The sequence below is a fragment of the Genypterus blacodes genome, unplaced genomic scaffold, assembly GCF_046128005.1.
Source record: "Genypterus blacodes isolate CSIRO-AG114 ecotype Tasmania unplaced genomic scaffold, CSIRO-AGI_Gbla_v1 ptg000714l_1, whole genome shotgun sequence".
Classification (NCBI taxonomy): Eukaryota; Metazoa; Chordata; class Actinopteri; order Ophidiiformes; family Ophidiidae; genus Genypterus; species Genypterus blacodes.
Genome location: NW_027467391.1, coordinates 5,001 through 27,500, shown reverse-complemented (window position 1 = coordinate 27,500; position 22,500 = coordinate 5,001). Strand labels below are relative to the sequence as shown.

General features: G+C 48.7%; 2 protein-coding genes and 1 long non-coding RNA gene across 3 annotated transcripts in view; 2 read left to right on the top strand and 1 right to left on the bottom strand.

The window, feature by feature from the left end:
• The window catches only part of LOC142990742 (echinoderm microtubule-associated protein-like 6), a 19,620-nt gene extending 3,463 nt beyond the window's left edge, over nt 1-16,157 (top strand). The window contains 36 exon segments of the mRNA XM_076140602.1: nt 66-267; nt 387-524; nt 633-889; nt 1,270-1,479; nt 1,638-1,805; nt 2,127-2,233; nt 2,348-2,448; nt 3,053-3,239; nt 3,334-3,439; nt 3,696-3,789; nt 3,866-3,966; nt 4,116-4,318; nt 4,396-4,507; nt 4,594-4,721; nt 4,817-4,958; nt 5,124-5,276; nt 5,566-5,697; nt 6,524-6,612; nt 6,704-6,871; nt 7,629-7,830; nt 7,963-8,089; nt 9,533-9,611; nt 9,695-9,824; nt 10,015-10,113; nt 10,754-10,774; nt 11,470-11,643; nt 12,020-12,228; nt 12,704-12,861; nt 13,320-13,434; nt 13,627-13,815; nt 13,910-14,082; nt 14,218-14,380; nt 14,634-14,737; nt 15,045-15,198; nt 15,283-15,383; nt 15,460-16,157. Of these exon segments, the coding sequence (XP_075996717.1) occupies nt 66-267; nt 387-524; nt 633-889; nt 1,270-1,479; nt 1,638-1,805; nt 2,127-2,233; nt 2,348-2,448; nt 3,053-3,239; nt 3,334-3,439; nt 3,696-3,789; nt 3,866-3,966; nt 4,116-4,318; nt 4,396-4,507; nt 4,594-4,721; nt 4,817-4,958; nt 5,124-5,276; nt 5,566-5,697; nt 6,524-6,612; nt 6,704-6,871; nt 7,629-7,830; nt 7,963-8,089; nt 9,533-9,611; nt 9,695-9,824; nt 10,015-10,113; nt 10,754-10,774; nt 11,470-11,643; nt 12,020-12,228; nt 12,704-12,861; nt 13,320-13,434; nt 13,627-13,815; nt 13,910-14,082; nt 14,218-14,380; nt 14,634-14,737; nt 15,045-15,198; nt 15,283-15,383; nt 15,460-15,484 (5,021 nt within the window). The 3' untranslated portion in view covers nt 15,485-16,157.
• A 942-nt stretch (nt 16,158-17,099) lies between these two features.
• The window catches only part of mtif2 (mitochondrial translational initiation factor 2), a 7,026-nt gene continuing 1,625 nt past the window's right edge, over nt 17,100-22,500 (top strand). The window contains exons 1-12 of the mRNA XM_076140603.1: nt 17,100-17,206; nt 17,760-17,887; nt 18,700-18,823; nt 18,896-19,067; nt 19,291-19,451; nt 20,358-20,534; nt 20,611-20,750; nt 20,835-20,959; nt 21,053-21,257; nt 21,329-21,581; nt 21,822-21,962; nt 22,489-22,500. The exon at nt 22,489-22,500 is cut by the window's right edge and continues 153 nt beyond it. Coding sequence (XP_075996718.1) covers nt 17,762-17,887; nt 18,700-18,823; nt 18,896-19,067; nt 19,291-19,451; nt 20,358-20,534; nt 20,611-20,750; nt 20,835-20,959; nt 21,053-21,257; nt 21,329-21,581; nt 21,822-21,962; nt 22,489-22,500 — 1,636 coding nt within the window. The 5' untranslated portion in view covers nt 17,100-17,206; nt 17,760-17,761. The remainder of the gene's footprint in view (nt 17,207-17,759; nt 17,888-18,699; nt 18,824-18,895; nt 19,068-19,290; nt 19,452-20,357; nt 20,535-20,610; nt 20,751-20,834; nt 20,960-21,052; nt 21,258-21,328; nt 21,582-21,821; nt 21,963-22,488) is intronic.
• Nucleotides 18,218-18,703, bottom strand: LOC142990744 (uncharacterized). Its single transcript, XR_012960825.1, has 2 exons — nt 18,618-18,703; nt 18,218-18,381 (listed from the first exon to the last, which is right to left on the bottom strand). It is a non-coding gene; the product is annotated as an uncharacterized LOC142990744 (long non-coding RNA).

Here is a 22,500-nt window from a genome sequence, read left to right as displayed (position 1 = left end):
GAGAGAGGCCTCTAACTATAAGCTTTATCAAAGGGTTGAGGGTGAGACGATTTTCTGTGTTCCAGGTCTTTCCATCCGCAGCGTCTGCTGGAAGGCAGACCGCATCCTGGCAGGGACCCAGGACAGCGAGATCTTCGAGGTGATGGTGCGAGACCGAGACAAGCCGGTGCTGCTGATGCAGGGACACAGTGAGGGCGAACTGTGGGCGCTGGACCTGCACCCCAAGCAGCCCGTTGCTGTGACAGGAAGTGACGACCGTTCAGTCAGGTTAGCAGGTCCCAGCAGGTCCCAGCAGGTCCCAGCAGGTCCCAGCAGGTCCCAGCAGGTCCCAGCAGGTCTCAGCAGGTCACAGCTCTGCCTCACTCTGTTATCCCTCCCCCCCTCAGGCTGTGGAGTCTTCCCGATCACACCCTCCTGGCTCGCTGTAACATGGAGGAGTCGGTTCGCAGCGTTTCCTTTAATAATGACGGCTCTCAGCTGGCTCTGGGGATGAAGGACGGCTCCTTCACTGTGCTGCGTGTCAGGTGATCACTTTCTGACCTTTGACCTTATGAATAACCTAAGAATGTGAGGCCTCAGGTAACTGATGCTACTGAATGTTGATGAAGCTAAACCCTGTCTGGTGTCCGTAGGGACATGACGGAGGTGGTGCACATCAAGGACAGGAAGGAGGTGATCCACGAGCTGAAGTTCTCCCCAGACGGCTCCTTCCTGGCTGTGGGGTCCAACGACGGGCTGGTGGACATCTACGCCGTCAGCCAACGTTACAAGAAGGTTGGCGAGTGCAGCCGCTCGTCCTCCTTCATCACGCACCTGGACTGGTCAGTGGACAGCCGCTTCCTGCAGACCAACGATGGCGCCGGAGAGCGACTCTGCTACCGCATGCCAGGTACCGATGGATGACTGATAAGTTGTGAGCCTCCCTCTGCATTTCTTGCATCACTATGCTGGGCTCAGGATTTATCATTCAGACTAAACTATGCACAACCTTCTCAATCGAAGTATGGCTCATTACTTATCAATCAACCCCCTAGAGGATTCTGTGCAAACACCACACGAGCACTACTGAAAAACTTTCATTTTACTGTGATCGACACAATAAATCCTTGAAAAAAAAAATCTCATAATCAATAAATAATCATGTAAACACTTTTGATTGTAAATGAAATTGATTAATTCAGGTGTGTAAACAATCTTCATCACAGTGTGGCCTATAGTAATCACACTGAGTGTATACATTGGAATGACCTCTGACCTCCTGCACCACAGCAGGGAAGCTGCTGCCTCAAGAGGAAGTGAAGGGAATCCACTGGATGAGCTGGACGGGCGTGGTGGGGGCAGAGGTCAACGGCATCTGGCCCAAATACTCCAACGTCACCAACGTGAACTCTGTGGACGCCAACTACAGCAGCGCCGTGCTTGTGAGTGGCGACGACCTCGGCCTGGTCAAACTCTTCAGGTTCCCCTGCCTGAAGAAAGGTCAGTGTGCTTCTTCTTCTTCTTCTCTCCTTTGATGAGGCGCGGCCCTCGTGACCCCATAGCATCACATGATGGGGTCACGTGAGGCTTTAGTGCCACTGATCCTCTGACAGTTTGAGTCTTTGGTCCAGTCCCATCCTCGTCTCTGTCTTTCACAGGAGCCAAGTTTAAGAAGTACATTGGTCACTCTGCCCATGTGACCAACGTCCGCTGGTCCAATGACCTGCAGTGGGTGGTCAGCACGGGGGGGGCCGACCACGCCGTCTTCCAGTGGAGGTTCCTGCCTGAAGGTGTGATGAATGGCGTGCTGGAGCCCCTCCTCCAAGGTGACTCCGCCTCTCATCTCCTCAGTATTTATTGCGACGTTTGTTACTTTCTTTATTGTGTGTGTGTGTGTGTGTGTGTGTGTGTGTGTGTGTGTGTGTGTCATGTTGGCACTAACACATCAATGCTGCAAATCCAAGAAAAAAGATCAAACACAGCAGAAAAGTCATGTCAAGTGACGAAGGCAAACAAGGAGGAGGAGTGTGAGGAACAGGAAGTGTGAATGATAAACACGTTCAGTTTGGAACATGGCTCAGATTTGTGTAGTGTGGAAACCTCTGAAGGTTTCTGAGATCCTCTGGTGTTTGCCATCTTCTCGTCAGAGGGCTACGCCGACTCAAACAGCGGCGAGTCAGACTCTGACGTGTCGGACGTCCCAGAGCTCGATTCGGACATCGAACAGGAAGCTCAGACCAGCTACGAGCGGCAGGTGACCAATACACGCTTTCAGTCTGACAACAGTGGGCGGAGTCTAATCTGCTGTTAATGCCCCTGTGACCTTTCCTCTAGTGACTTAACATGATTGCTTCCTGTTTGTGGGCAGGTGTATAAGGAGGACCTGCCACAGCTGAGGAAGAAGCTGATTGGTTCCCTGAAGCGTCAGAAAGCTCCAGAGGAGGGGCTGCGGCTGCAGTTTGTCCACGGGTAACAACAAACACATGACAGACTGAAACAACAAAGGTGTAAGGAAGCGTATCATAATAAAGTTGGGATAGTAAACAAACAGGTTCATAGGTCACAGGTCTCAATCTGCAAACCACAGATAACCTTCAATTGTAATATACATATTTATTACCTCTGCCAAGGAGGAACTGGATCAGTAGGATCTGGGTCAGTAGGATCTGCATCTGGATCAGCAGGCTTTCTGGATCAGTAGGACTTGGATCTGGTGGTCCCTCAGTCCTCTTCAGATAGGAGCTCTGTGTCTCCAGGCAGAGCCGAGTGTCTGGCAGAGCTACAAACATCAACTAGCAGCATCATGGAGCTGAGATGGAGCTGAGTCAGAGAAGGAGAGACAGGCTGAATGGATCTGCATCAGCGTCTTTCTAATCATTTCTAAATAAAGACATATCATTTCCAAATCTTTCCTGACCATCTGTTGTGGTTCTCGGGGCTCCTCACATTCAGACCAATAACTCTGTTTCCTGTATGGTGTCCTGTTTGGGTGGTCCTGGTCCTGGTCCTGGTCCTGGTCCTGGTGCTGGTCCTGTTCCTGGTCCTGGTCGTCCTTCCTGTTTCTCACTTGCAGGTACCGCGGCTTCGACTGCCGCAACAACCTGTTCTACAGCCAGGCGGGCGAGGTGGTGTACCACGTGGCAGCCGTGGCCGTCGTGTACAACCGACTGCAGCACAGCCAGAGGTTCTACCTGGGACACGACGACGACATCCTCAGCCTGACCATCCACCCCCTCAAAGACTACGTGGCCACTGCACAGGTACGCTCAGCCAATCACAACGCTTGGTACCGCCAGGAAGAATCAGTGCCCTAACTGTGTGTGTGTGTGTGTGTGTGTGTGTGTGTGTGTGTAGGTGGGGAGGGACCCGGCCGTCCATGTTTGGGACATTCAGTCTCTGAAGTGTCTTTCTTTGTTGAAAGGTCACCACAGCAAAGGAGTTTGTGCTTTAGAATTCACAGGTACGACAAAAACGGGCAAAACTCCACAAAAACGTCGGTATAGATAGTGTGAAGATGAAGAGTGAAGATGAAGAGCAGCTTTCCACCACCAACTGTGTCAAACATTTAGGTTCTAAAGGGAGAATGGAGCATCGGTTAGAACTTCTCTGCTCTGCCCCTGCTGGTGTGGTGGTGATATTACACCAGCTGATCATCTCTAACCTGTGTACATGTTGTGTGTATGTACGGCGTTCATCTCTCCTTTCTCCCGTTTCAGCGGACGGGAAGAGTTTGATCTCAGCTGGAATTGATGAATTTCACTCCATTGTCATCTGGGATTGGAAGAAAGGAGAGCGGCTGGCTAAAGCTAGGTACATGTGAGCCTACACACCTGTCTGTACGTCTGCGTCTGACCTCTGACCTCTGACTGAGTGGTCTTGTTCTCAGGGGGCATAAGGAGAAGATCTTGGTGGTGAGGAGTAACCCGTTTCGTATGGACAAACTGCTCACTGTGGGCATGAAGCACATTAAGTTCTGGCAGCACTCAGGTATCTATACATGATCAGTTCATACCTCCACCAAGGCCCAACAGTTCACCTCTGCCTGCAGTCTTTGCATGAAGCTGTTGTCATAAATAACCAGGAAACAGTCAAACTGTCTTAGTTTCAGAAAGTGTGTTGTCTGCCTTCACCTGCAGGTGGCGGCCTCACATTTAAACGTGGGATTTTTGGGAACCTGGGAAAGCAGGAGACCATGATGTCGGCATGTTACGGTCGCTCAGAGGACCTGGTGTTCTCAGGAGCCACAAACGGAGATGTTTACATGTGGAGAGACACCACGCTCATCAAGACCATCAAGGCCCATGACGGTCCTGTGTTTGCCATGTGCTCCCTGGACAAGGTACAGAAGGGGCGTGGCCACAGACCCTACAGACAACAGAACACACATGAGGCTGAGCGGTTGTGATCTGCGTTTAGGGCTTTGTGACGGGGGGGAAAGACGGCATCGTGGAGCTTTGGGACGACGCGTTCGAGAGGTGTCTGAAGTCATACGCCATCAAGAGAGCGGCACTCTCACCCACATCCAAAGGTTCAAACACACCAGTTTAGAGCTGAAGGTCTCTACACTTAAAGATCTCAGGTTGATTGGAACAGATCCATACATTTGTGTCTCAGGTCTTCTCCTGGAGGACAACCCGTCCATCCGGGCCATTACTTTGGGACACGGACACATCCTGGTGGGAACCAAGAATGGAGAGATTCTGGAGATCGATAAGAGCGGACCCATGACTCTACTGGTTCAGGTGCAGGACACAGATCAGAGATTTGATTCAATCTGCAATGTGTTGAGATTCAAAGGAATATGTATGTATGTGTGTGTGTGTGTGTGTGTGTTCAGGGTCACATGGAGGGCGAAGTTTGGGGTTTGGCCGCTCACCCTCTGCTTCCTGTCTGTGCCACGGTCAGCGATGATAAAACTCTGAGGATCTGGGAGCTTTCTGCTAATCACCGCATGGTCGCCGTCAGAAAACTGAAGAAAGGTGAGAAGCACGTAGAGACAGCGGCAGCAACCAGCAACTCTTGAGCAAACACACCTGGTCTTGTTATCTTTACACTGCTTCATCTGTTTGCAGCTACAGTAGGATCACTACTTGTCAATCAAGACCAGCACCTCTGAGCCTTAACATGTCGTCTCTGTGTTCCAGGCGGCCGTTGCTGTTCCTTCTCTCCTGATGGTAAAGCTCTGGCCGTGGGTCTGAACGACGGCAGCTTCCTGGTGGTGAACGCCGACACGCTGGAGGACATGGTGACCTTCCACCACCGGAGGGAGCTCATCTCCGACATCCGCTTCTCCCACGGTACAGGAACCGGACCGGAGCCGAGCGGCCTATAGATAAGGGTGTCCGCTCAGACTGCCCACTGAGTGGCGCTGCAGCACTGGGCAATAAGAAAGGAGGTATTTTCTGTCCTTTCCCAGAGGAAGTCCCTCCCCGCTGCCCCCTGCTGGAGGAGCTCTGCGACGTGTTAAGCAAAGAGTCAGGCTTCACATTTTCCAGAACCATGTTAGCAGTGTTCAGTTAAGAAGGTTCCAGCTATTCTGCTCAAACTTCTGGTTCAGGTTTGACTTCCTGCTTCTGTGTGTTTCAGATGCCGGCAAGTATCTGGCCGTGGCCTCCCATGATTCCTTTGTGGACATTTATAACGTCCTGACCAGTAAGAGAGTTGGAATCTGTAAAGGAGCAAACAGCTACATCACTCACATCGACTGGGACTGTCGAGGTCAGCAGAGACCACCATCACCATCACTACCATCACCATCACCACCATCACCATCACTACCATCACCATCACCACCATCACCATCACCACCATCACCATCACTACCATCACCATCACCACCATCACCATCACTACCATCACCATCACCACCATCACCATCACTACCATCACCATCACCACCATCACCATCACTACCATCACCATCACTACCATCACCATCACTACCATCACCATCACTACCATCACTACCATCACCATCACTACCATCACTACCATCACCATCACCACCATCACCATCACTAGCATCACCATCACTAGCATCACCATCACTACCATCACCATCACTACCATCACCATCACTACCATCACCATCACTACCATCACTACCATCACCATCACCATCACCACCATCACCATCACTGGCATCACCATCACTAGCATCACCATCACTAGCATCACCATCACTACCATCACCATCACTACTATCATCATCACCATCACCATCACTACCATCACCATCACCATCACGACCATCATCATCACTACCATCACCATCACTACCATCATCATCACTACCATCACCATCACTACCATCATCATCACTACCATCACCATCACTACCATCACCATCACCATCACTACCATCACCATCACTACCATCATCATCACTACCATCACCATCATCATCATCATCACTACCATCCCTACCATCACCATCACCACCATCACCATCACTACCATCACCATCACCATCACTACCACCACCACCACCATCACAGATTTCTGACAGCTGCTCCTCTGCTTGTATGTGTTTGTGCGTGTTCAGGAAAGCTGCTGCAGGTGAACACGGGGGCCAAAGAGCATCTGTTCTTTGAAGCTCCGCGAGGTCGCAAACAGAACATCAGCACGCCAGAGGTCACAGTTCACACTTGGGTTGTCCTGTTTGGAACTGAAGCGTCAGCAGGTTGTTTCTCATGTGTGTGTGTGTGTGTGTGTGTGTTTCCAGTTTGAGAAGCTGGACTGGGTGAGCTGGACGTCTGTTCTGGGTCCGACCTGTGAGGGGATCTGGCCCACGCTCAGCTTCGTCAACACGTGTTCCCTCACCAAAGATCACAAGCTGCTTGCCACTGGAGATGACTTCGGCTTCCTCAAACTCTTCAGCTTCCCTTGTAGGGTGAGTGCTGTTGCCATAGATACAAGCTGCATACGTGTGATTCATATCTAAGCTATATTTCCCAGGGAGCACCACGTCACCTGACACAAGTCCCGCCCACCAATATTGCGTCTCTCTTCAGTTTCTGAGTTGTGCTGAGCTGGTGGGCGTGGCCTTGGTGGCGTGGGCGTGGCCTTGCTGCCAGAAAGTTAGCAATTGTTGTCCATGATATGCATTTTTTGTCTTAGGTGAGCCAGGGGAACAGTTTGTGTATTTGGTCTGTGGTCTGATGGCCTGACTGGTCTCTCTCTCAGACCTCTGTCATGCTTTTGTGCAAAGCTAAAAGTCAAAGGGATTAAAGTGACTTCATTCATTCAGAAATTCACCTCTGAACTCAGTCAGTGTGTCATTGTGTAGAGGTTTGTGCTTCTCTTCAGGTCTGTAGGTCTTTGAATGGACCATATGGATCCATAGATAGATGATCCATGACAACATCAGAGGGTTCAGGGTCAAAGGTCAGAGGTCAACAGATTAGTATGTACCAAAGCTTCTGTCTTCATGCAGAGGAGCTGTAGAGGCTCGTGTTCATGGATCCATAAGGGTCCATTAGAGACCTACAGACCTGAAGAGGAGGAGAAGAACATCTACACACTGACACAGCTCAGACAGAGTTCAGACATGAAGATGATGAAGATGATGAAGGTTTCTAAGTCGTGGCTGTTTATTTGAGCTTTTTTCAGATGATTTCCCTTTATTTTCCATCTAAAACTCTCTTTAGGGTCAGTTTTCCAAGTTTAAGAAATATGTGGCTCACAGCACCAACGTCACCAACGTCCGCTGGTCCAATGACGACTCGGCCCTGCTGTCGGTGGGCGGGGCCGACACGGCGCTGATGATATGGACCAGAGAACCGCCGGGACACAAGGAGAGCAAAGCTGTGGACAGCGAGGAGTCGGACGACGACACGGAGGAGGACGGAGGTAAGGTCACACCGAGCCTGCTGGACCTTGACTTGGACCTGGTGCTGATGTAAATACTCACCCGGTGATTGTGGAGTTTATTGCTTGAAATGTCCCAGATAAAGCAGTACTGTCACGGACTTCCTGTTTCAGGATACGACAGCGACGTCGCCCGAGAGAAAGCGGTGGATTACGTCACAAAGATCTACTCAGCCAGCATCAGGAACATGTCAGGAACCAAACCACACCTTCAGCACCGAGAAGCTCCCGTGGACGACAAGTAAGACAGTCGTACACGAGCGGGCCGCAGCCCCTGGCCCCGCCCACAACCCTGCACAGTACCAGATAGATCAGGGGCGTCAAACTCATTTTAGTTTGGGGCCACATTCAGCCCAATTTAGATTCAAGTGGGCCGGATTAGTAAAGTCACAGCATAACGGGGCGGCAGTGGCTCAGTCTGGAGTGGACTTGGCTGGAAGCTGGAGGGTCGCCGGTTCGAATCCCACGAAGACCAAAAACTAAGGATGAAGGCTGGTAGCTGGAGGGATGCCAGCACATCTCCTGAGCCACTGCCGAGGTGAGCCCTTGAGCAAGGCACCTAACCCCCAAAATTGCTCCTGGGCGCTTGCAAGGGGCAACCCTCCTCACTCTGCATCGCTCTACCATCATCTACTTGTATACGGACTGTGTGGGGTGTGGGTGTGTGCATGTTGTGTGTACCGTGTTTAAGTCATGGATGTAAAAATAACAACTGAGTGAGGAAATATAACTTAGCCTCAGAGATCAAAACAAATCACCTTTACCTTTAATAACGTATAAATGAAAACTCCAAGTTTTCCCTTTGTTGTAGTGCAAAGAAGTACAAGTTCATATTGCAAATGTTTACTTTTATTTAACTATAACTATCTTTTTACAAAACATATTATGAACAACCTGACATTTCTTAAGTCAGTGGTTACCAAACTTTTTCTGCAGGGAAAAAACAACAAAACAACTTGTATGATCTTAAATGTACATATATGACCACATCTGTGTAGAAATGTGAACTGAACTGACTCACTATCTCTAAACAAGTCTTGGAGGAACATAGAGTTGAATTCTGCCTGGACAGTTACAATCTGCTTTCACTGACAACTATACAGGAGAGAAATAATAACAATTAATAATAATGAGAAAAGAGAGAGAAATAATAATAAATAAGAGAAATAAAAGGCGAAATATTCCAAGACATTTCTAGCAAAAACACACAGCATTTACTGAAAAGTACAAAGCAGGAAATGAACACAAAAGAGTGATTTGTATACTGCTGTGGAAAGCTGGGGAGAGCAAATTGATCAAGACGATGAATTTGAGAAGGTGGTGAGGCACGGAGAGCCGCTCACAGACGAAGATTACATGAAGGAATCATTTACTAAAGTATCAGAGAATCTATCCTCGGAAAGTCACCTTGGTGAAACGCCGATCTGACGCTGATGTGGAAACGCTGCGCTTTAGTGTCGGGATGCCGTCACCTCGCAGGACGCAAAATCGACATGCATTGTGGGAAATGTAGTTTATGGACAATTTGCGCTTAAAGGCTCTTCGCTCTCCCAGGCCACATAAAACGACTTGGCCGTCCGGATTTGGCCCGCGGGCCGTGAGTTTGACACCTGTGAGCCAGATGATGGTTTGTTGATTTGGTTATGAAGTAGTTGGTGCTGATTGGTGATGTTGGTGTTGGCAGGCCTCCCGTGAGCCGAGCTGCACCGCTGCCCGAAAAACTACTGACCAACAACGTGGCAAAGAAGAAGAAAGTGGTGGAGGTCAGTGTGAGGTCATCGCCCTGGCAACGCCTATGTGAAAGCAGTGCTGAGTCATCACGTTTCTCTCTGCCGTTGCTCCTCAGGAGTTGGTGTTGGATCACGTTTTTGGCTACAGAGGCTTCGACTGTCGAAATAACCTCCATTACCTCAATGACGGATCAGACATCGTCTTTCACACCGCCGCCGCCGTGGTCGTCCAGAACCTGTCTGCCGGTCAGTTTACGTTCCCGTGTTCCAAATGCAGAGACTCTCACTGCATTTGGAACATACTAAGTTTCTCTTAGATGAATGTTTGCATCGTTCACTTCCTGCATTTGTTCCAAACTTCCTCATCATGACCCACAAACACAACGTGGGCAGTAATGTTCTGGTGGTGACAACATCCTGTTTCCTGTCTTGACAGGAACTCAGAGTTTCTACCTGGAGCACACAGACGACATCCTCTGTCTGACTGTCAACCAACACCCCAAATACCAAAACATCATCGCCACCGGACAGATCGGTGAGTGGCGCTTGGTCGGCATGCATAGGTTCAGGTGCTCGCTCACACCCAGAGAGAGAGACAGAGACATAGAGAGAGAGAGAGAGACAGGGACATGGAGAGAGAGACAGGGACATGGAGAGAGAGACAGAGACATAGAGAGAGAGACATAGAGAGAGAGACAGAGACATAGAGAGAGAGACATCGAGAGAGAGACAGAGACATAGAGAGAGAGACAGGGACATAGAGAGAGAAAGACAGAGAGAGACAGAGACGGTGAGACCTCATCCTGCGTTTTCTGTGTTCGACCTTTAACCTTAACTCCAGCAGTGGAGCAGGGTTAGGGTTAGCTGTGGAGCGTCTCACACCCGTAGAACCTAAAGTAAGCTAGTTTACCTTCAGAGTCTCTGGTTCTATGAGTGTGAGCTGAAACGTGAAACATGTTGTAAAGCAGCTTAAAGTCATCATGATGATGGTATTATTGTTTGATGGGTCTTGTGTGACCTTTGACCTTTGCTTGATCACCACCTGATCTTAAGTTGAACTGTCTATCACCATTCTCACTTTTCATGGGCTGGCTGCCTTATTGGTCCATTCATTGCTCTTACTTCCTGTTTTGCACTGCTTCCTCATCGTCACCTCTGCCTCACCTCATCACCAGGTGACATCAGCGAGCTGCCAGGTAAGACTCTGCACGGCTCATCACGTCCGCTCATCCTTGTGTTTCTGCTCATTTCACGTGTTCTCCCTCATACAGAAGTGTGTGTCGTCCCCCCCCCCCCCCCCGACCCATCTCTGTTAATGTCCACACCAATGTAAACAAACGTACATGCATGGTTTGTCTTCAGCTCATGAAGAACTGCTCCGACCACTGAACTCACCCTGAACCATTCTGGACATTTCCACCGAAATTAATTGATTTGCAGTACAATCAGTTTCCAGCAAGATCAAGGAACTAGCAGGACCTGAAGTGGGAACCATGCAGACAGCATTAGCAGGAGTAGAACGGTCCCAGGTCCCAGGTCCCAAAACGTTTTTGTTGCCCAGAGAGTCAGCACAGGAGCTGTTCTGGTGCCAAGCAGAAGACTTTGGAGTCCAGTGGAGTTTTGCACCAAACCTGATAGTAAAGGGAAAAGAGAACCAAGCCAGGAGTAGGACATAAAAATGGTTTAGGAGCTCCAGTTCGTGAACACAAACTGGTTCCTGGGGTGTAAAAACACAAAGTTTCTGTAAAGGTTCCTGCTTCCTGAAGGACTTCCTGCCTTTTGATGTTCATGAAGTGAAAACTTCCTCAAATCTTTAGCTCCTTGAAACTTTTGTTTCCTTGGTCCTGAGGCCCCTTGTTCCTTGGTTCCTATGGCTCTGATGTCCCCACAGGCCTGGCACCATCCATCCATGTGTGGGACGCCATGACCAAGCAGACCCTGTCCATCCTTCGCTGTTCGCATGCTAAAGGTGTCGGCTACGTCAACTTCAGCGCCACGGGGAAGCTGCTGCTGTCTGTGGGGGTGGAGCCTGAACACACCATCACAGTGTGGAGGTGGCAGGAAGGTAACATGTGGCGTGTTTGAAAACGACACATGACACCAGGTGCCAAGGAAACATGAACATGTTAATGATGAATCTGCCTTTCAAGTGATGATTGAGCAAATTCTGCTCCGCATACTTACATTACAGATGTATACAAACAGAAAATATGAATAGTTTGCATCACGCCTGGAAATGAATTCCTGCATAAGGCTGCAGTATGTGGTTTTGACCACTAGGGGACAGAAACACTGTCTCACACACACACACAACAGAGTCTTGATAGATACACACTGTGAATCTATGGACACAAAGTAATAACATTCTTATAACAATATTTGATCAATAAAGAATACATATTCACAATAGTATGTAAACTGACCTTTAACTTTTCCACCAGGCACCAAAGTGACCAGTAAGAGTGGACACATGGAGCGAATCTTCGTGGTGGAGTTCAGACCAGACTCAGACACCCAGTTTGTGTCAGTGGGAATCAAACACATCAAGTTCTGGACGCTGGTCGGAGGCTCGCTGGTGTATAAGAAAGGGGTCATGGGCTCAGTGGAGGACGGACGCATGCAGACCATGCTGTCTGTGGCCTTTGGTGCTGTAAGTCTGCGCTCAAGCCACAAGCCACAGTTCCCCCTACACTTTCAAGTCTGATCATGATGTTCTCTACTCATTGACCTCACATTCACTCATACCATGCAAGGAGACAACCTGCACACCAGGAGCAGTAAGGGGCACAGTGCCTTGCTCAACAACACATAGAACAGCTCTAGCTCTAGGAGGAGCTTGGAATCAAACCGTCACCCTGAGCCGTGACCGTAAATGAGCTGTCTGTTGTTTCAATGGTGTTGTTGTGTGGAAGTTGTCAAGTCCACATGAAGTCAACACACCGATGTCAGTGTAGCTTTGTGAGGTGTAAAGACCAAACTGGAGCCAGCGCGGGAAATGTAAACCAAGAGAATTTATTGGACACGTTTGGTTTCATCAGCATGTGATTTTCATTTGGAGCTCTTTTCCCTGAGAAAGGGCAGATTGAGATCTACGGTTGATACAAGTGAGCATCTGTCTCCTCCAGAACAACCTGACATTCACTGGTGCCATAAACGGAGATGTCTACGTATGGAGGGACCACTTCCTGGTGCGTCTTGTGGGGAAGGCCCACAGTGGTCCGGTCTTCACCATGTACACCACGCTGAGGGACGGACTCATCGTCACTGGGGGGAAGGAACGACCGTGAGTTGCCAACAATCCACAATGGTTGTGATGTATTTGATGTGAACAGCAGCTTGTGTTCTGCTGGCGGATCAGAGCACAATAATACAGCTCAGATCTCAGGCCCTGTGAAGGCCAGGGTGGGTTAGGTTTGTGTTTGGTTTGGTTTGGGGGACCTCAGGACCGCTCCCTACCTGGAGATGTCAATGCTCCAGTGGGCCGTTGATAGGGAGACCTCCCCATCTTTTGAACATTTTGGGCATCAGTGCATGTTCAAAAACAAGCTTGCAAGGTAGCTAGCTTTTCCTTCTAGTTGTTCCTCACGTCAGTTAAGAAGGTTCACCGCAAAAAGCTCATCATCTCCTCTGGTGATTGTAATATGAGAACACGAGATCAATGCCTTGGAAGACAGCTGACCTAAAGTGGGTATATGTTCAAACCCCCAATAAAAGGATGATGTGTGCGATGTGGTTGGACAGGACTAAGGAGGGCGGGGCCGTGAAGCTGTGGGACCAGGAAATGAAGCGATGCAGGGCGTTTCAGCTGGAGACGGGCCAGCCGGTGGAGAACGTCCGATCTGTCTGCAGAGGGAAGGTACCAAACCCAAACCGAGCAAATGAAGTTCAGCAAACGCAGGACATAACAAATATCAACATAATTTGAATAACGTTCATACAAATATTCAACTTTATTTTCAACCTCAATAAAAGTTTCTTAGATTAAAAAAAAGAAAGAAAACAAATTCAAAGTCAAATTTCCTTCTAACCTTTAATGCTTTGTCTCCAGGGTAAAATCCTGGTGGGAACCAAAGATGGCGAGATCATTGAGGTTGGAGAGAAGAACGCGGCCTCCAACACCATGATCAATGGACACACTCAGGGAGGGATCTGGGGTTTGACTACACATCCTTTCAAGGACGTCTTCATCTCTGCCAGCGATGATGGCACCATCCGGATATGGGACCTGGCTGATAAGGTACAGATGTGAAAACCTAGACTGAGACCGCCTCAGCTGTCTTAGGACATAACATGTATGTTGAGTCATTTGTTCTGTGATGTCTCTCTGTCAGAAACTCCTGAACAAGGTGAGTTTGGGCCATCCTGCTAAATGCACCTCCTACAGTCCAAATGGAGAGATGGTTTCCATTGGCATGGAGAATGGAGAGTTCATCATCCTATTGGTCAACTCACTCACTGTCTGGGGCAAGAAGAGAGACCGCAGTGTCACCATCCAGGACATACGGTACGACATCACTCTTCCATACTTACACAGGGCGTGCTGTAGGACATTTGCCCTCAAACTTTCCGATGAAGCCACAAAAGACATTGGGACATCACCACACACACACTGACTGTTGCTTGTGTCTCTGTGGTTCAGGTTCAGTCCAGATAACAGTTTTTTGGCGGTGGGTTCAGTAGAAAGTGCTGTGGATTTCTACGATCTGTCTCTCGGGCCGTCCCTCAACCGGATTGGCTACTGTAAGGACATCCCAGGCTTTGTCATCCAGATCGACTTTTCTGCTGACAGCAGGCACATCCAGGTGAACAACAAAGTGACAACGTGACTTCTTTCAACTAACATATGTTACAAGATCATGTGCTGCAAATATTAGTTTGATTTTGAGAATCAGTAATGTCAGAAACAATGATTCTATTTCTCTATGATGTGACCTTTGACACCCTTATTGATATTACCACAAAGTTACTAAAGCAGATCAGCTGGGTAAATGGTCAATTAATATATTTACTGAATACAAACATTTATATTGGAATTGTTATCTGGTTTTGTTGCAGGTCTCCACCAGCACTTACACTCGGCAGGTCCACGAGGTTCCTTCTGGGAAGATCATCACAGAGCAGACTGTCATTGAAAGGATTACCTGGGCTACCTGGACCAGGTGAGGCTCACAATTCGGACAATGGACGTCTGATGCCTGATCACCCGAGGGAACATACTTTAGAGCCTAGGGAACATTCTGTGGAGCGTTTCATCTATGATGTCACTCTGTGGGTTCTCTCTCTCTCTCTGTCTCTCTCTCTCTCGCTCTCTCTCTCTCTCTCTCTCGCTCTCTCTCTCTCTCTCTGTCTCTGTCTCTGTCTCTCTCTCTCTCTCTCTCTCTCTCTCTCTCTCTCTCTCTCTCTCTCTCTCTCACTCTCTCTCTCTCTCTCTCTCTCTCTCTCTCTCTCTCTCTCTCTCTCTCGTAGCATTCTGGGTGAAGAGGTTCTTGGAGTTTGGCCCCGTAATGCTGAGAAAGCCGACGTTAATTGCGCTTGTGTTTCCCACACTGGCCTCAACCTGGTGACCGGTGACGACTTCGGCCTCCTGAAGCTCTTTGAATTCCCATGTCCGGAGAAGTTTGTAAGAGATGTTTCTGATAATGGTGATGCTTGCAGCCTTTTGAACTGTCTTTGCCGCTGTCACATCTTTGCATTTCTCTTGTAGGCCAAACACAAGCGTTACTTCGGCCACTCTGCTCACGTGACCAACATACGCTTTTCTTGCGATGATAAGTTTGTTGTCAGCGCTGGAGGAAGTGACTGCAGGTCATCTAACGCTTCTTTATCTGTATGATTGATTACTCGGTGATCTGCTTGCTAACACGTCTGTTTCTTTCCCCAGTTTATTTGTGTGGAAATGCCAGTGAGACACCAAAGAGTCAGACGAGTTCTCTCAGACCTGTGTTGGTCCTTCAAGACTGCCGGCACCTCAGAGTCTGGACCTGGAGAACAAAACCAACACCTGAAACCAGCCAAACGCTGCACCACCAGTTGTTGGCTGCTGTGTTTGTCTTCTTGGACACACTGATGGACTCTGACCTGCGGGGGTGTGGGGGGCGCTGTAAGCCCCTCCTCCCGGACAGTAAACGTGTCGTGTTGCTTGGTGATGCCCTCTCGCACATGAAACATCTGCTGTCAACGTGAAGAAAATATGTTTATCTTGGTAGATTTGTTGTATAAATTGTGAGCAAAGTGTGGTTTAACGTGTGTGATGTTTGTAGATGTTTCATGTTTTCCAGTGATGTGACTCCTGCGGCCTTTTTGACAAACCGACCAAACATTTGATAAGATTTGATTTACAATCGTGGTGCTATTTTAGGCCTTTTGCAAACATGGATGAAGAACACTGTTGTATTTATTGATTTGTAGTTATTTCTTTTTTCTATGGTGTCACGTCTCTGCAGCTGTAAGGCAACACTACACTGCACAGCGCCCTCATGAGGCGGAAGCACCTTGTAAAAATCTTTCTACGCAAATGAAATCTTGCTTACTCTTAAGGACGTTCATATTTGTGTTAGAAAATATAACAGTTAGCATGTGTGTGTGTGTGTGTGTGTGAGTTTGTGACAAAATACCAATGAAATCATTTAGAAGAACAGATAGATAGATAAACAAATGAATTCTACCTCGAAATCCCCAAAAGTGAAAATAAATAATAGTAAATAATATTTAAGCGAAAATACAAACATTGAAAGAATATATTATTGAAAGAATATATTATTATTAGTTTAACACACAAGAAGCAGCAATGACAGAAAATAAACACATCCAAAAATATCTTGCTTCCTGATTCTGTGCTAAGCTAGGCTAACAGTTCCCCTCCGCTTCCAGTCTCTGTGCTAAGCTAGGCTAGGCTAGCAGTTTTCCCCCTTGTCCTTGTGCTAAGCTAGGCTAGCCGCTTGAACTCGACTCATCCGAGCGAGGATGAAGATGATTAAGATATTTCCCACTGAAATCTGAATCTGTTGGCTCAGTTTCATATTTCCGAAGTAATCCTGTTTCATTTTCTTTCTGTTAGGATGAAGCGTTTACTTTGTTTGCAGATCTTCTCTTTGTATGTTTTTTTTTTATAGTTGATGTAAATTAGAGTTTTGTTTCTGTTTGCCAAAAATCACTTTAGATTTTTTCCATTTGTCATTTTTTACAATCAAAATAAAACATTTACAGTGTTAAAGTCCATGAACATGATTGACTGAGACAAAATGAAGCTACAGAACCTGAACGCACCACGAAAACATAAGAGAGAAGAAGAAGATATACTTTTAATCCCAGAGAGGAAATCATGTTCCTCACTCTGTTGTTACACACACACACACACACACACACAGAGAAACAAAGGCCGAAGTCTCCTCCTCTCTCCTCCCCTCTATCTATCTATCTGTCTATCTGTCTGTCTGTCTGTCTGTCTCCTCCTCATGACCTCTCTTTGGTGTCGTTCCCCTCCCGGCCGTTAGGGGGCTGTGTCGCTGTGTCGCTGTGATGTCTTCTTCTGCAGTCATGGCGGCTCAGTGTGTCAGGTTGTGTTTGCGGTGAGACAGATCATGGTCTCCGTGTCTCCTTGCTGTCCTGAGTGGACTCGCAGACTTCAGGTGACTCGTTTCTTTTCTTCCTGTTGTTATTGTTCCGCTTGTGTGTTTCTGCTCCGGACTCCATTCAAACTTCTATTTGATTCCTGCGTCAAATATTTGGTTTTTCAACCAAACCGAGTGACGTTTGTGACTCATCGACATCTCTGAGGTTAATTTGACTTTGCCAAAACATTTCAAAAATTAGGTCTTAGAGGAAATGTGAGTTTTCTCGGTGCAGCTGCTGGATTCTCATCGTCAATCTCTGAACGTCAACGATGTCTTGATCGTATTATCAAGTCGTTTTCCGTATTGTAAACAAACTGACAGTTTCAATATGTCTCTGTTTTTGAAAACACAAACTGCTTGTTTGATGAAATGTGTATTAGCTGTGTATTTGGAGTCACTCCGGTGAACATCAGCGCCCCCTGACGGTCAGTGCACGCCGGAAAACGAAGTTATTTTCAGTCTAGGACCCTGAAGGTTCAGCTGATCCTGATAAGCTTGTTGATTGGCTGGTTTACTTCCTGTCACATGATCTGATCAGCTGGTTTTTAAAGTCTTAACTCACCTGCAGGTATGAATGTGATGTCATTTGTGGTGGGAAGGGCGAGCAGCTTACTGGCTCCGCCTCTCCTCCGTCTCACCCGAAGCCCCGCCTCTTCTTTTATCTACCAACAGAACAGGAGCCACGCCTCCAAACAGGTGAGAGACAGAATTCACCGTAAACACAAAGCTTTAGTTCTTTCTTTCTTTTGTCGGCGCTCCCCAACTTTTTTGGCCCACGGTCTCATGTTGGGAGGCAGTAGCTCAGTCGGTAGTGCTTCCGCCTGTGAGACCGGAGGGTCAACGGCTCGAGTCCCTGCCGAGGTGCCCCTGAGCAAGGCACCGAACCCTGAAATGCTCCCCCCTCTGTGAAGGGTGGTAATGTAATGTAAGTCGCTTTGGATAGAAGCGTCTGCCAAATGATCGTAATGTAATGTTGGACAATATTTTTCAAACACACGGAGCATGATGATGATGATGATGATGATGTTGTCTGGACCTCTTTCTCCTGCTGCCACACCAAGAAGTATGGCCTCGTTCATTTGCCTGAGGTGACACTTCTTCATAACGCTCCTCTTCACGTCTGGCGCTGTGATAGCTCTGCTTTACACTTACGCAATACATTGTTAAGTGTTCCCAAAGTGTTCCCAAACCTAAACAAACTCAGTCAGGTGCATAGATGCTTACACTGAGTCATACCTGATATTACATTACATTACATTACGATCATTTGGCAGACGCTTTTATCCAAAGCGACTTACATTACATTACCACCCTTCGCAGTGGGGGGAGCAATTGAGGGTTCGGTGCCTTGCTCAGGGGCACCTCGGCAGGGGCTTGAACCGGCAACCCTCCGGTTCCCGAGCGGAAGCACTACCCACTGAGCCACTGCCTCCCTGATCTGACCAGAGGGGTCACTGTGGTGCAAATCTCCATCTCCTATTGGCCCCTAAGTTGCGATGTGTCCCCAGGTCAAAGGTCAGAAGAAAGTCCAGAAAATCCAGCAAGGCAAAGCTAAAGCGGACAAACAGGAAGTGGAGATCAGACGGAGGATGACGGTGGGGGCTCTCGCTCAGGCCATGAACAAAGACTTTGGTAAGAGACGCAGCGTCCGCCCTGAAACAGAGAACCTAAAGGAGCAGAGCTTATTGTGCTTCCTTCCCTCAGATCACGTGTTAGAAGCTCTCCTCAACACGGAGGTGGACCTGGACTCTTTGGACCTGGACTCTGTTCTGGAGGAGAAGTGGATCAAAGAGGTCGTGATACGATCAGGGATGAAGTTCAGATGGGCCCAAATGCGCGAGACCAGAGAGAGAGAGAACAAAGACGTCCACAGGAAGTAGGTTTTCCTGCTCCTGATTGGTCAGCAGCTCAGTGTTGTTCTTGTCATGTTGACTCTGCTGGAGCAAGAGGAGACTTGGCTAATGAGAGCTGCTCTTCCTCCCGAGTGTCACAATAAAAGCCTTGTGGCTCAGCACATGATCCCAGACAAGGGCTTTATTGTGAAATACTGTTCCATCTGACTTTCCTACATTAAGTCTTGTTCTTCATCATTCTCTCAGACCCCCAGCAGAGCCGGCCTGTCTGGTTCCACGGCCCCCGGTGGTCACGATCATGGGTCACGTGGACCACGGGAAGACTACACTGCTGGACAGTCTGAGGAGGAGCCAGCTGGTTTCCATGGAGGCTGGAGGCATCACACAGCACATCGGAGCCTTCCTCGGTAACAAACACCATCCTCATCCTCACCCAGCATCTTCATGGTTTTTTCAGGTCGAAGTTAGATTATCATTGTGCAAAATGAAAACATTAAAAGAAGATTGTTTCCTTCAGTCGGTGACAGACTACGCAAAGCTGACAAACCTAGACCCCATCAGACCCCATCAGACCCCATCAGACCCCATCAGACATCATCAGACCCCATCAGACCCCATCAGACCCCATCAGACCCCATCAGACATCATCAGACCCCATCAAACATCATCAGACCCCATCAGACCCCATCAGACCCCATCAGACCCCATCAGACATCATCAGACATCATCAGACCCCATCAGACCCCATCAGACCCCATCAGACCCCATCAGACCTCATCAGACCCCATCAGATCTCATCAGACCCCATCAGACCCCATCAGACCCCATCAGACCTCATCAGACCCCATCAGACCTCATCAGATCCCATCAGACCCCATCAGACCCCATCAGACCCCATCAGACCTCATCAGACCTCATCAGACCCCATCAGACCCCATCAGACCCCATCAGACCTCATCAGACCCCATCAGACCTCATCAGACCCCATCAGACCCCATCAGATCCCATCAGACCTCATCAGACCTCATCAGACCCCATCAGACCCCATCAGACCCCATCAGACCCCATCAGACCTCATCAGACCCCATCAGACCCCATCAGACCCCATCAGACCTCATCAGACCTCATCAGACCCCATCAGACCCCATCAGACATCATCAGACATCATCAGACATCATCAGACCCCATCAGACCCCATCAGACCCCATCAGACCCCATCAGACCCCATCAGACCTCATCATATCTTTCCCCACCGCTACTTGTTGGTTTGCGTAGACCAAAGGGGTTTAAAGGTCAGTGTGTTTTGTTTCTAGTCCAGCTGCCTTCAGGGGAGAAGATCACATTCCTGGATACTCCGGGTCACGCTGTCTTTTCCTCCATGAGGGCCCGAGGAGCAAACGCCACCGACGTGGTCATCCTGGTGGTGGCAGCAGATGACGGTGTGATGGCGCAGACGGTGGAGTCCATCCAGCTCGCCAGGAAGGCCAAAGGTACAAGTCCCAGACCACAACCCAGAGCTAAGAGGCCCTGAGACCCCAGACTCATTCTGGCTTTGGTTGTGTTCAGTTCCCATCATCGTGGCGGTGAATAAATGCGACAGACCTCAGGCCGACCCCGAGCGAGTCAAGAAGGAGCTGCTGGCTCACGATGTGGTCTGTGAGCAGTTTGGAGGAGACGTCCAGGCCATCCACGTCTCCGCCCTCAAGGTAAACCGACCGGGACCGGCTGAAGGAAAGTGCCAGAAATAAAGTTGTTGTCATGGATACAAGCTATTTGTTTGTCGTTGACAGGGCGATAACCTGTGCGCTCTGGCCGAAGCCACGGTGGCTTTGGCTGAAGTTTTGGAGCTGAAGTCGGACCCCCGGGGCTCTGTGGAGGGAATCATCATCGAGAGCCGCATCGACCGAGGCAAAGGGTCAGTGGGACCTGGACCTGGTCTAAACAGGAAGTAATCATGTCCAAATATCAATCAATGTTTCCTTCTGGTGTTGATGGTATCCTGCCTCAGGCCTGTAACCACGGCCATCATCCAGCGGGGGACGCTGAAGAAGGGTTGTGTCCTGGTGGCGGGGAGGAGCTGGGCCAAAGTTCGCCTCCTGTACGATGAGAACGGCCAGGCTTTGGCAAAGGCGGGGCCCAGTGCGGCGGTGGAGGTGGTGGGCTGGAAGGAGCTGCCGTCCGCCGGAGAGCTGATCCTGGAGGTGGAGTCAGAGGTCAGGAGCCGCCGCCCAGGACCGCAACACCTGAAGGTCCATCCACGGTTCTGACGATTGTGATTCTTCAGCACAGGGCCCGGGAGGCGGTGGAGTGGAGGAGTTACGAGGAGGAGCAGGGGAAGCTGATGGAGGAGCAGGACGCCATCCAGGCCAAACAGAAGCTCCACTATGACGCCTACAGGAAGGAGAGGGAGGAGCTGTCGCACCTGAGCTGGAGGCAGAGGAAGTCGGCTCTGTACCGAGCTAACAAGTCAAAGTTTGCCATGAGGTCGGGAGAGAGGACGCAGAGGGAGGAGCTCCACCTGCCCATCATCATCAAAGGTCACTGATCAATCCAATCATCTCAAACATAACATAACACATTGCATCATCTGGGTGTGACATCAGGGTTCGCTGGTCTGGATGCGATTACCATAGCAACATGTATCAGGCGGTCATCAAGCAACCTTCCGGTGTCCCCGGGAGACAAAAGTCACTCTGTCTGTAATCGATTACTGATCGGAAGAGTTTGAAGGCAAATATGAACATGATGCTGTCAAACATGTGACCTTTGACCTCCAGGTGACGTGGACGGCTCGGTGGAGGCCATCTTGAACATCGTGGACTCCTACGACGCCCACGAGCAGTGTCACATGGACGTGGTTCACTTTGGCATCGGAAACATTTCAGAAAATGACATCATCATGGCTGAAACTTTCTCAGGTAGGCTCCGCCTTCAACATCTCTGTCAGCCAATCAGCAGCCGCGTCACTGGAAAGACCAGTAATAAACAAATGTGTCGCCAGTGATCAAATGAATCAGGTTATTGATTAGATATTAGATAAGATCATATCAAATATATATTCATGTTATTATTTATTATTCTGAAGAATTTAAAAATTTTAAATGTTTTATATTGATGACTGTTATTTGATTATTCTACATTTTATTATAAGATATTATTGGAATAAGATGGGAAAATATCACGGAAATTCAATTATTGATCATGGATTTATTTCTGACTTCATCAAACTAAAGCAAAGTTAGAGAGTTAGTTTGTTACTAAACTGTCAAATATGGAATGCATGTACTGGATGGAAGTGGGCGTGGCCTGTATGGACCATCAGGTGGATAAGCATGAGATACAGAATGAAGCCACGCCCACACCACTCTGTCCACTAAGTGAAGTAAAGACAGCGCCACCATCAGGCTGTAACGGATCAAAGTGTTTCCTCCCTCCGGTCCTCAGGCTCCATTTATG